We start from the raw sequence: 13,985 nt of genomic DNA, 5'->3' as shown, positions 1-13,985 counted from the left end.
GGCCAAACCCCCGACATAAATAAGGACATGCCTGAGACCTTTGTCCAGCAGAGGACTAGAAAGGACTGCATTTGTTGTTGTATATATATATATATAAATATATATATGAGAGAGAGAGAGAGAGAGAGAGAGAGAGAGAGAATGCTTCCAATTCGACAGAATGAAAACAAGTCGGGTTCTCTGCTGAATTCACTTTTTCTCAACCGGAATTCCTTTTCAATCATTCCCACCGAAAACTAGATATTCTGTAATTTTGGAGTTGTCACTCAGGTCGGAGAATGTTATTGCCATGAGAGAGAGAGAGAGAGAGAGAGAGAGAGAGAATTACACTGACCAAACAACCAAATGATTTTATACAGCCATACATACATACATACATATATATATATATATATATATTATATATATACATATATATATTTGTATATATAATATATATATATATATGTATATATATATATATTATATATATGTATATATATATTATATATATATTATATATATATACATATATATTATATATATATTATATATATATACATATATATTATATATATATATATATATATATACACATATATATACACATAAAATATAAGTATGTGTCCAATACGATTTTCCCTCAATGAAAGCAATATATCAAATTCTATGAATAGCAACTACTATCCTTCACGTCAATTCCCATCAGCCTACCCCCCCCCCCTCTCTCTCTCTCTCTCTCTCTCTCTCTCTCTCTCTCTCTCTCTCGTTAAAACTGAAAACAATACTATAAATATAAGGAATCGAGGTACGAGCCCCATTGGCCTCGCAACTCATACCAAGTCACTTATTCCACATTTTATTTAGATTGTCAATTTTCTTTAGGGTACTGCCGAAGCTCTGGGTGATAGGAGGATAGATGTGAGCGAGGCAAGAGAGCGTGCTAGAAATAGGAATGAATGGCGAGCGATTGTGACGCAGTTCCGGTAGGCCCTGCTGCTGCCTCCTATGCCTTAGATGACCGCAGAGGTAGCAGCAGTAGGGGATTCAGCATTATGAAGCTTCAGCTGTGGTGGATAATGTGGGAGGGTGGGCTGTGGCACCCTAGCAGTACCAGCTGAACTCGGTTGAGTCCCTTGTTAGGTTGGGAGGAACGTAGAGAGTAGAGGTCCCCTTTTTGTTTTTGTTTCTTTGTAGGTGTCGGCTACCCCCCAAAATTGGGGGAAGTGCCTTGGTATATGTATGTATGTATGTACTGCCGATCTTTTGTAAGCCTAGTTTTCCTGACTTATTATCGTAATTACTCTAAGAGGCAGCTTGATTACCGCTTTATACCAAACTCTTTATGATTTTATCCTTCTTCGGGATTAGGCTAGGGTCATTGGGTTGCCCTTCCCATCGGCCATAGCTCTTAAAAACAGAAATATCCCAAAACTCGTAATATCTCAATAAAACGTTTGATTACCCTTGTCCTTAAGGAAGGCGTGGCAGCTATAAAAATTCATAAATGTTTAACTGAATAATGCCCCTTACTCACAATTGCTGTAAAGTGGGGTTTCCCCTTACTAAAACAAGAGTATCTCACTGAGATTTTCTAATAAAATCATGAACAACACGGGGAACGGGGACAAACAAACAGTGGAACGTTTTATGTAACGCATATCTATCTATCTATCTATCTATCTATATATATATATATATAAATATAAATATATACTGTATATATATATATATATATATAAATATATATATATATATATATATATATGTATGTATATATATATAAATATATATATATATATATATATATAACCATAAACAGACGGAAGTGGGAAGACCATGCCTGAGGGCTTTGTCTTGAAGTGGATTAGTTATGGATGATGATTATTTTGTATATACACTGTATATATATATATAATATATATATATATATATATATATACGTACATATATACATACATACATACATATATATATAGGTAGTAGGTTGGCCAGGGCACCAGCCGCCCGTTGAGATACTACCGCTAGAGAGTTAGGGGGTCCTTTGACTGGCCAGACAGTACCATATTGGATCCTTCTCTCTGGTTACGGTTCTTTCCCTTTGCCTACACAGACACCGAATAGTCTGGCTTATTCTTTACAGATTATCCTCTGTCCTCATACACCTGACAACATTGAGATTACTAAACAATTCTTCTTCACCCAAGGGGTTAACTACGGCAATGTAATTGTTCAGTGGCTACTTTCCTCTTGGTAAGGGTAGAAGAGACTCTTTAGCTATGGTAAGCAGCTCTTCTAGGAGAAGGACACTCCAAAATCAAACCATTGTTCTCTAGTCTTGGGTAGTGCTATAGCCTCTGTACCATGGCCTTCCACTGTCTTGGGTTAGAGTTCTCTTGCTTGAGGGTACACTCAGGCACACTGTTGTATCTAGTTTCTCTTTCTCTTGTTTTGTTGAAGTTTTTATTGTTTATATAGGAAATATTTATTTCAATGTTGTTACTATTCTTAAAATATTTTATTTTTCCTTGTTTCCTTTCCTCACTGAGCTATTTTCCCTGTTGGGGCCCCTGGGCTTATAGCATCCTGCTTTTCCAACTAGGGTTGTAGCTTAGCATTTAATAATAATATATATATATATATATATATATATATATATATATATATATATGTGTGTGTGTGTGTGTGTGTATGTATGTATGTATGTATGTATGTATGTATGTATGTATGTCAAAAAAGAGAAAAACTTAGAGGCAAAATCCGTTATAATTTGTACATTTTAATTCTTCCCAGTTGTACATTTCCCTTGTATGTATGTATGTGTGTGTATATATATATATATATATATATAACGACCTAACAAAGAAAACAAGCACACAAATATTCAAAGAACACTTCCGGCAAGTGAGCAAAGGACCAGCTTGCAAGTGAAGGGTATATTTGTGGTTTACTAACCTTCCCTAACCGCAAAATTCCTCATGAAAATGACGAAAAGTAAAAGCAGCGACAACAGGGGACGTGAGGTCATAGCATTGGCAAAGGACAGTTATTTTCAGCAGTGTGATAAAGCCCATCGTGTGCGTGCCATGATTCATTGAGGAAATCCTAATATTTTCATTATCATTATCCTTATCATAATAATAATAATAATAATAATAATAATAATAATAATAATAATAATAAAAATAATAATAATAGATAATGTTAAATAATAATAATAATAATAATAATAATAATAATAATAGATAATGTTAAATAATAATAATAATAATAATAGATAATGTTAAATAATAAAAATAATAATAATAATAATAATAATAATAGATAATGTTAAATAATAATAATAATAATATATAATGTTAAATAATAATAATAATAATAATAGATAATGTTAAATAATAATAATAATAATAATAATAATAATAATAATAAAAATAATAGATAATGTTAAATAATATAATCCATTATTATTGCGTTTAATATTACGGTACTATTATCATCATGACTTTTCCATAGCAAACACCTCAACACTTTCTACATAAGATAAACATAAGTATTAGTATAGTGGAAATCTGCTTTACAGTAAAGATATTTATCAAAACTGCTAAATTAAACGTTTTTACAACAAACTAAACTGTATTAAGAATAGGAGTTAAGAAATACATCACAAATAAAAAATAAAAAGTAAGAACAAAATCGAAGAATTAAAGTCATCTAAACGCAATACACATAAACAAGGCCGTCGTCATTATCAGAAGTGATTCAATTACACTAATCAAAGTAAATGATAAATAATGGTTTCAAAATAAACAATATACATACCTACACACACACACACACACACACATATATATATATATATATAGTATATATATATATATATATATATATATACATACACATATATAATATATATATATATATACATATATAATATATATATAAATATACATTATAACATATATATATATATACATACATTATATATATACTATATATATACATACATACATTATATATAAATATATATATATATAAATATATATACATACATACATTATATATATATATATATATATATAGACAATAGTCATGAGTAACGTCATTGATTCGTTTCTTATTTGGAACCTATGACGCAAAAAAATGTAATTTGGATATAAATAACTAAATATTCTACTCCATCGGAATGCGTATAAACCATTACTGTATTTACCTCTCTGGTCTTACACTACAGTCAGCTGGCACATACCTGCAAGGAAAAGAGGAAGAAATTAATTCTCTAGAGAGTAATTTTCAAAGAGTTTATAGGCTACATGATTTTGGTAAATCCTCTCCCATTACTTACAAAATCTCTTGGTAAAATTCTCATGTTCTTATTCATTGCTCCGTTATTTAATAACCCCAAAATAACAATAATAATAAAATGCAACGGCAGGATATTATTTCAAGATGTTGCATTTCTACCCGGAGATTGTTTACAATGTGACAGTATTCTCTGTTCAAAACTATGCATCAATATATAAAAAAATGCTATAATTCCCTCCACTCAGAGAGAGAGAGAGAGAGAGAGAGAGAGAGAGAGAGAGGAGAGAGCGCATCTCAGTCTCTCTTGTTCTCTGAATAACTTAAATAGTTGAAATTACAATAGTATTTTTACAGCACTGACAGCTATTGATTGTAATTTTCTTACCTTATAAATCTGAAATTAGTTTTTTAAACGACGCTTGTTTTTGCATCTAAGGTCTACTGTCGGTGCTATATTACTTGAAAGCAGACCTTACGGCCAATCATACCTCATATTATTTGTCATATAACATAATATACTCACTTAATTTTATCAAAATATATCATTAATGTCATTACGCGTACACTCGTCCATATTACTATTGCTGTTATATCTTTTATCGCAAAAGTTACAAAACTAGGCAGCTAAGATGGACGTATAAAGAGTATTAGGCTGATAAAACTTGAATTTGACACAAGTATAGGGAAGTGTTTATACGTCGATAAATATCAAATTAAGTGTGTGCCTAATATGTTTGATACGCACAAAACACTCTAAAAACATCTAAAAGTTCATCATTACAATAAAGACACTTCATCAGAGAAATCGTTGCGGTCATTTCAATAACTTTAACATATTCATTGATTCTTTAATCAACACAAAGTTCATCTCATCCCTATGTATATAAACAACATTAATGGCATCTAGTATTTTCAGTCAACAATTGTCATATCTGATTTAGTATATAAACAACATGTTTGGAATATATTCAATAACCAATTTCAACCTTAAATGAATAAAAATTTTAAAATAAAATATCTTACACCACCATCTCAATAGAATGGAGAACATTTTAATTTCCAATGTCACCTTTAAAAAAAATGCGTGTCAATATTCATAATAAATTGAAATGGGAAAGAAACCATAAAAAAAATACGAAGATGAAATTAGCAATTGGTCACTGGTCTTTTTTGCTTTTTCACTTATATATTTTGGGCCATATTAGACTAGTGGAGGCCTATCAGCCCATAGGTACAATTAGGGGAAATCCCCGAAATTCCACAAAGAAGTCAAGGTTTAAAGACGCTAAGTTCCACCAAGAAGTCAAGGTTTAAAGAAGATAAGTTCCACTAAGTCGTCAAGGTTTAAAGACGCTAAATTCCACTAAGTCGTCAAGGTTTAAAGACGCTAAGTTCCACTAAGAAGTCAAGGTTTAAAGAAGCTGGACAGAAAAATGGAAGTAGAAAGGAAGTGGGAACGGAGGTAAAGTAGAATACTAATAGGATCCTGCAAAGAGCATTAATTAATGCCTAAAGTGTATTGCTCGAGGTGCACTGAAGGCATTACCCATCACTCCAGCGGGGTTTAAATACTTGGTAATTCTAAGGTCGTTAACTGAAGAGTTCCAATTACAAACGCTGATCATTTTAAAGCACCATTGCCATTATCTCAAACTAAGAGCTATAGATTACAATCTATAATTTGAAATACTTAAAAACGCTTCATAACCTTTCATTTTTTACATGTATTAGAAGTATGATTATATGAATAAATGGTATAACACATGTCTGATCTATAAAGCTCATTATCGAGAAATAAGTATCTCTACGCTAATGAATAATGACATTACAGCCACCACTCGAATCTCGCATTTACATAATCTAATATTAATGGTCGACAGCTTGTTGGAAATTTCGAAATAAAATCCTAGTCATGCTGCACTGATGTGATATTTTAAGCAGACAATACTGACGAGGTGTCAATTGACAAACATTTTCGATAAAAGATTATGTTACTAGACGATAAGCGTTGTTCGTGTTATTATTCATGTAACATCTATTCACATCAGGTAAACAAATATTTACAACTTTCAGGCTGTAAATTATCAAATGACGCAGATGATTAATCAACCCCAGTATAAAATATTAGTTGTGTATTTTGTACATAAAAAAAAAACAACTATGGAATATTTTCTATTTATACTTAATATTTTTTAGCTTCAATGCTAGTTATCTACATAGGCTATCTGATCAAATAATTTCTGCTAAATGGCTAATCATTTTGAATAGTACCACCTCGTATACATCTATTTAAGACTAGAATTTAAAAGAATCACTAATAAAATGGTATATATGCACCATGAAAGCATGGGTATTGATATCATTAGCATCCTAATTATCATAAAAAGTAAATCTAATAACATCTCAAGACATACCCAGACCTGTATCCATTCAACTTATCACAGCGTCACTCAGCATCCTTTTACGACAATAAACTCGACCCATTTTAGTCTGCAACAGCTCGTTGACCCACTCAGAGGTCCACCTCGCCAGAATTAAGGCTTCTCTTGATGAGTGGGTCAATATTTACTAATGTTCCTGTCGATAGACCTATTGATTTCATTGAGGATGAGGTCTATTCATGTCCCACACCATAGACCTTTGCACTTCAAGGCTACTATGGAGGATAGCTATGTAGTTTACAAGCTATTTTTAGCTGCCTCGTGAAAATGTTCTCACACATTGACTATAAAAATAATATTCTGATGTATACATGCGAAAGTGTGTGTATGTGTGAGTGTACATCAAGTATGTACCTCCCCACCCCACCTCTTACACAAGATTACACATTCATATGCAAATTGGCTATTATTTACAATATCTAATGATGTTTTTTGGTAACCTATGGTAGTATTATGCTAATTCATAGATTTAAACGTCAAAACTTCAATTAAAAAAAAAACTCTATTAAAGTTTAAGCTGCGAATCCAGGTCATCGCGAGAACTGTTACAAAAAGCATCTTAGCTTCGACATTCACAATATGAAAAAAGCCCATGAAAAAAAAAAAATCAATATTTTTTCTGCACTTTTGAATTTTGAAAATCTACTGAAATTAGATTTAGATGAACGACTTTAGCAATCTGCCTCGGCGCTGAGGCCCTAGATGCCATTCAGCAACCAATTTTAACGAGAAAAACCTTCAGCGGCACAATAAAAAAAAAGGAGTTGAACAGCAAGACAATAAATGAAGCGAGAAGAGATGTTATACGATAAACAAGTCACTTTTTTTAATCACTAATAACCAAATATCTTCTGGAACATTTTCAAAATCGACAACGTTGCTTCTCTATTGATTCCCTCATTAGCTTAGAGCTAACACTTTTTTTTCACTCCTACTTTAAACTCAAAGATTCAGTAACCCAGTTTTTGTAAAAACCCACATTATTATTTCCCCGTTAACTAGTATGACGTCAGTTCTTATTTCATCACTCATAATCATATCGCGTTCATTATGGTACATTTGGTAAGCTTATTTTTCTCAATTTATTAAGTGTCATCTATCACCATCTTGTTACACATACGTACACGCTGACAAGATACATAATTATATATGTATATTCATACATACAAATATATATAATATATAATATATATACATATACTGTATATATATATATACTGTATATATATATATATATATATATATATATATATATATATATATATATATATATATATATATACATACATACATATGTGTGTATATACATTTATATATATGCATATATACGGTACATATATACTCATATATATACATATATATATATATATATATATATAGAGAGAGAGAGAGAGAGAGAGAGAGAGAGAGAGAGAGAGAGAGAGAGAGAGAGAGAGAGAGAGAGAGAGAGATAATATGTGCATGTATATAATATATAATATATGTAAACATTGATTCATTTTCTATATTTCTGACCTATCCAGCGTGGTACTGTAACATTCACTCAATAATTATATGTCATTTTCAGTGCAAAAATAAACCAAACTAAACTCCAACTCTTGCATCCTTTGTTTAGAAGCCTTCCAGAGATATGGCGGAGACCAAACGCAGAGAAGAAAGTAGAAGGAAGGAGATAATTAACGCCCTACTTGACGGAGAGAGAGAGAGAGAGAGAGAGAGAGAGAGAGAGAGAGAGAGAGAGAGAGAGAGAGAGAGAGAGAGATTTCTAATTTTTCATTCAATGCATTATATATATCCCACATATGTATGTACGGTATCTTTAATATAAAAATACAAACACACACACACACACACACATATATATATATATATATATATATATATATATATATATATATATATATATATATAAGTTCACAATATATATATATATACATAATTATATATATATATATATATATATATATATATATATATATATATATATATATATATATATATGTATGTATGTATGTATGTATGTATGTATATGTATATGTATATGTATATATATATATATATATATATATATATATATATATATATATATATATATATATATATATATACTTGCAATCATTAGAGTAAATTTTCGGAAAACCTCAAATCCTTGAATCCTCCGTTGACAAGCTTTCCACAAACCTGTCAGAGGCCACACGGATGGAAGAAAGTAGAAGGAAGGCGGTAATTAACGCCCCGCTTGTTATTCTCATTCTAATGGCGTCTGCTTCCGAGAGGGCCTCTTACAAAACTACAGGACTTGAGTTCAATGGGAGTTCGGCATACGAGAGAATTTAATTACAAGAGAAAGCATCGTAAGAATTGTGAATTGGTCACAAAAAAAACGTCTCTATTTCTTCGTATTTCTTTGAACACTTTGAAATACAAAAGGAAATTAATTGAGATATTCCACTCTCCAGGTGGGCTTTGAAGAAAGGCTGGTTATAAGGCTGAAATTTCAATGAACTAACCAAACAGAATGTATTCGAATGCCACCTGGGAAAGATTATTCAATCTTTTATTTCGTTTTACTTGATTTCACGCTTGATTTTAAGGATTTCGGTGGAAAGCAACAAAAATAAATAAAGAAAACTTTTTTTTCAAGTAGAGATACATTTAACTTTCAAAATTACTAGGTAACAGTTTGTATTTGTATTTGATAACTATGACGAGGCTGCTTTATTTTCATAAACGTAACATACATTTTAACCAATTTAGCAAATTAACTTCCGACAAATACTTCTTATTTAGGCCTCAATAAACTAGCGACGGAAAAACGGAAAAACGGACACAAAAACACGAGTAAACGAAGAGGCTGACCCACGGAGATAAGCAAGGCGCAACATGTCGCGAACTGTAGGTTGCAAAAGCCGTTTACCCGTCGTGGTAGAACTCCTTACTGGCTGGATGCACAACGGCCCAGCCCCCGCCCATTTCCTTGCGGGCCACCCACTCCATTATCTCTTAAAAAGGATTCATCTGATGATCTCAGTTTCCAGCTTTGCACTTGAGCTATTTCAAACTGTTGATTCATGAGGGATAAATAACGCCTGTTGTGACAAAAGTTAATTTTTTTTTTATCTAATTTTTCAGATTCAGTGATACCTGTAGTTCTGATGATAAATTATCTACAATAAATCAATCTCAAAGGTCTATTTCTAAACTAATATTCTTCAACATTAACCATGCTTATTTTACGTGACCTTCTAGTCAGGCTTTGCGAGACCTTCTAAGCAGTCCTAATTCGGTCAAGCAAGTGGCCAACTTCTATTTGATTTATACACTAATTGTATAACTCGTTCTTCTGTACCATAAATAGACAAAAAAATATTGTCAATGAAAAATAAGCAGTTAAACTTACTTTAATAATATCAACTGTTACAGAGAAACTCGCTAAAAATCCTGATAACTTTCATATATATAATGATACCTCTGTGTTGAGATAATTAATATATTATCAAATGCTTTCAAACTAAATGGTTTTCAATTTTATATGTAAAAAGACTCGCAAAAAATCCTGATAACTTTCATATATATAATGATACCTCTGGGTTATGAGATAATTAATAAATTATCAAATACTTTCAAACAAAATGGTTTTCAATCTTATACGAAATTAAATAAAAAGGATGACGATTCAAAAAAGGCCACACATCATCAGATCCTTTTAACACAACCACTAACCAACAGACGAGAAATTCATCAGAAATAGTGACCCTTCAGATGGCAAGTCATTCGCTAGATAACTCAAGACTCACGGTGAACTGGAGAAAGATATAAAATGCCATGATTCAAATGACGATGCAGATCTGTGAGAAATCTTCACATTGATCAACACTGAAGGCATTCAGATTTCACCTGCAATCCTATTCTTTGGCACCAAGCTTTGAATAAATATAAATCGTTAACAAAGGAAAACAAAAATACTATTAACCAAAGAGATTTTTTTCTAATTCGACCCACACACCGTGCAGACATGTGCAGAGTATAGAAAAAAAAAAAAAAAAAAAAAAAAAAAAAAAAAAAAAAAAAAAGGAGTCACAGAAATCAGATACTGTGCTATTTAACACTACATTTAATATTCAAATTCAATAAGGAGTCCTGTTAAGAGATTCACTCTACCTCTATCTTTCCTTTAGATAGGATGCTTTTTGAAGTTTAAGTTCTAGTTCAATATAATTGGTTTTGGTTGGAATGTATCCCTTCAACTTCTAACATCCTGCTTTTTTGTCATTATTCAATACAGGTCAGAGAGAGAGAGAGAGAGAGAGAGAGAGAGAGAGAGAGAGAGGGAGAGAGGAGAGAGAGAGGGGGGGGGGGCTAATGAATAAGAATTGACTAGTTTCCTCCATACACAATTGTGCTCTCGTTTAATTTCAATGCAATTCCTGGCTTCAGGTGGCCGCGTTACCTAATATACAGACATAAAAATACTATTACGACATCTGAAAAAGACAAAGCCCTTTGTATGCTGCTTCACAACACATGTAAGACCAATTCCCTCTAGAAAAAAATACAAAGCCAATGCCAAAAACCAATTGCCCTCACGGTGGTCTTTGTGATCGTTACCTCCCTTCCAAGGTCTAAATATGTTCAAGGCGGAGACATTTTCTCTTTCCCTCGGATTCCTAAACTTTCTCCGACCGGGACAAAGGACTACTGGTTCCTTTGAGGTTCAATGGGACATTTCCTTACGAATTTCTCCTCAAAACCACTGGATACTTGGCAGTTACCGATCGAAAAGAAGGAAAAAAAGAGCGCCGGTGTGACGGTCTGAACGATCCCCCGGTCTCATAATTCTCCTTGACATTGTATAATGGTTCTTTTCCGCCATTAGCTCGCTTCGCTCGCATGAAAATAAAACATCAAGCTCGTATGTACTGGCAAGCGGTAATGTTGAGCTGCGCACGCCAACATTACAGGAAAATAAAACATCAACCTCGTATGCACTGGCAAACGGTAATGTTCGCGCATGCGCAGAATATCAAGGAGAATTCTGAGACTGGGGGATCGTTCAGACCTTCACACCGGAAGAAGTTGTAAATGGACGTGCGCAATAACAAGGCCCACGTACCGCGTTGATAGTAAACTTTTATGGCGAGTAGACCCTGCTTGACCATAAACTTCGGCCTCGACTGGCGTTGAGAAATGCAAAAGGCAGGATCGATGAGTCCCATAAGTTACGACTAATGGAGACAGGGCTCGTAATTTGCAGAAACGAAACCAGGTACGAATGTAGCAGATGTGATTGATTTTGAATGCGGAGACCGATCAGACGGGCAACATTATGTTTATTTGTGGTCCAGAAAACATGGAAGGAAGGATGGAGGAAAATAAGGAGGAAGGATGCAGGAAAATAAGGAGGAAGGATGGAGGAAAATAAGGAGGAAGGATGTAGGAAAATAAGGAGGAAGGATGGAGGAAAATAAGGAAGGAAGCAAGCAATAGACATTTCTGCTTTGAGATGATGAGTCACAAGGAGCAGACGGTCTAAATAGACCACCTACAGGTCATTACATAGGATTTATGGATAAGCGCCAAGTACGAAGTATATTAGGGACATCCAAAATTAGGAAGCTATAGAAAAACTAAAAATCTTAACCCTTGAAGCAGATTTCAAAAGTAATACTTCGTTTGTGTGAAAATAAAAAAAATACTAAAATTCAAAATAGTTAAACAAAACACTAAAATATTTATATTGAAAACTAGGTGGTCTATCTTAACCCTTGAAGCAGATTTCAAAAGTAGTAGTTTGTTTGTGTGAAAAAAAACTAAAATTCAAAATAGTTGAATAAAACACTAAAATATTCATATTAAAAACTAGGTGGTCTATCTTAACCCTTGAAGCAATTTCAAAAGTAGTAGTTTGTTTGTGTGAAAATAAAAAAAAAATACTCAAATTCAAAATAGTTGAATAAAACACCAAAATATTCATATTAAAAACTAGGTGGTCAAAACCTATAACAATATCAAATTTCACAGTTAACCTGAATTAAGAAGTTAGCCGGAAGAATGGGTACATCCAAATCTATGAATACAACGCTTTATAATCATACAAAGGGCAAAGCTGTCACATACCAATTGGCTGCCAAACAACTGACGTGTATACAGGACAAGAGCATCTTTAAAAGAACCTGCGAGGTCATCACAAGTAGATTTAATGAGCCTTTAAAATTGCCCCCTCAAAAAAAAAAAAAAAAAAAAAAAAAAAAAAAAAAAAAAAAAAAAAAAAAAAAAAAAAAAACTTTCCTTCTGGTATGTCCAGAGAGAACAATTCTCCTTTTACACTCACATTTACGCTACAATAAAATCCTTAGCATCACATAAAATAAAGTCGTTATTTAAAACAGCAAATGACCTCGTGCCTAATGATACACTGTATCGTACCCAAACAATAAATTATAAACTAGCAATAATTTCAATTCACAGAAATGACGCAAATTCATATTATTACAGCTGAAATATGCATCAAAAGTACCAGCAATTTGGGTTTATTTTCTACAATAGCATATGCTTTACCATATGCAAATCAAGGCAATTTTCATTACATCATAATACACAACCCTGTTATCACGGAAATAGGCAAATTAAAAATCGATTTTATCCAGCACAAAACGCTTTTATGTACAAGCAAAACAATTTAAAATTATAAAGTTTTTAAAGTTAAGTTACAATGATTTCACACAACAATTCGATCATCATTATTATTTCCATTATTATTACGATTACTAATATTACTACTATTCCGTGTAGTTTCATTTCAATTCTAATGTTGGGTATGTATTTCGTATTGCCTCTACTAAAAAGCATTCGGTTTATATAGACCGTTTGCGAATCAATATTTTGTATTGTGACTTACTAGACTTCTGATGATCAGTGTCGTTATGAAGAGCACTGCATTAATCACTTGTCTATTAATTGCAAAAGCTAAATTTTTAATTATGCGGTTATTATAAAATTAAATGCCGAAATAAAAAAAGATGAAAATTTTCCTGCTAGGACATAATATTTGAAGCAATTTTCCTTGTTTAAAAACAATACTTCATGGCCATTATTATACTCAGAATCAGACCTCCCGTCAATCAGACTTGAGTCAAATTTGGTTACCATCTTTCCTTCAATATTCCACCCTTCACTACCCCCAACACGATGAAGGTACCGTGGTCTAAGCTTCACGGTGGTACCTAACATCTCTCAGGTCGGGACTTACCGTCCCATTTT

General features: G+C 32.5%; 1 protein-coding gene across 1 annotated transcript in view; it reads right to left on the bottom strand.

Moving 5' to 3' along the window:
• The window catches only part of LOC137630041 (uncharacterized), an 86,364-nt gene extending 76,642 nt beyond the window's left edge, over window positions 1-9,722 (bottom strand). The window contains exons 1-2 of the mRNA XM_068361533.1: window positions 9,643-9,722; window positions 4,193-4,228 (exon numbers count right to left, since the gene is read on the bottom strand). Coding sequence (XP_068217634.1) covers window positions 4,193-4,228; window positions 9,643-9,722 — 116 coding nt within the window. The remainder of the gene's footprint in view (window positions 1-4,192; window positions 4,229-9,642) is intronic.
• Between the last annotated feature and the right edge of the window lie 4,263 nt (window positions 9,723-13,985).

This window comes from Palaemon carinicauda, chromosome 38 (assembly GCF_036898095.1).
Source record: "Palaemon carinicauda isolate YSFRI2023 chromosome 38, ASM3689809v2, whole genome shotgun sequence".
NCBI classification, from domain to species: Eukaryota; Metazoa; Arthropoda; class Malacostraca; order Decapoda; family Palaemonidae; genus Palaemon; species Palaemon carinicauda.
The sequence above is the reverse complement of the archived record's forward strand: the minus strand, read 5'-3'. Positions and strand labels throughout refer to the sequence as shown.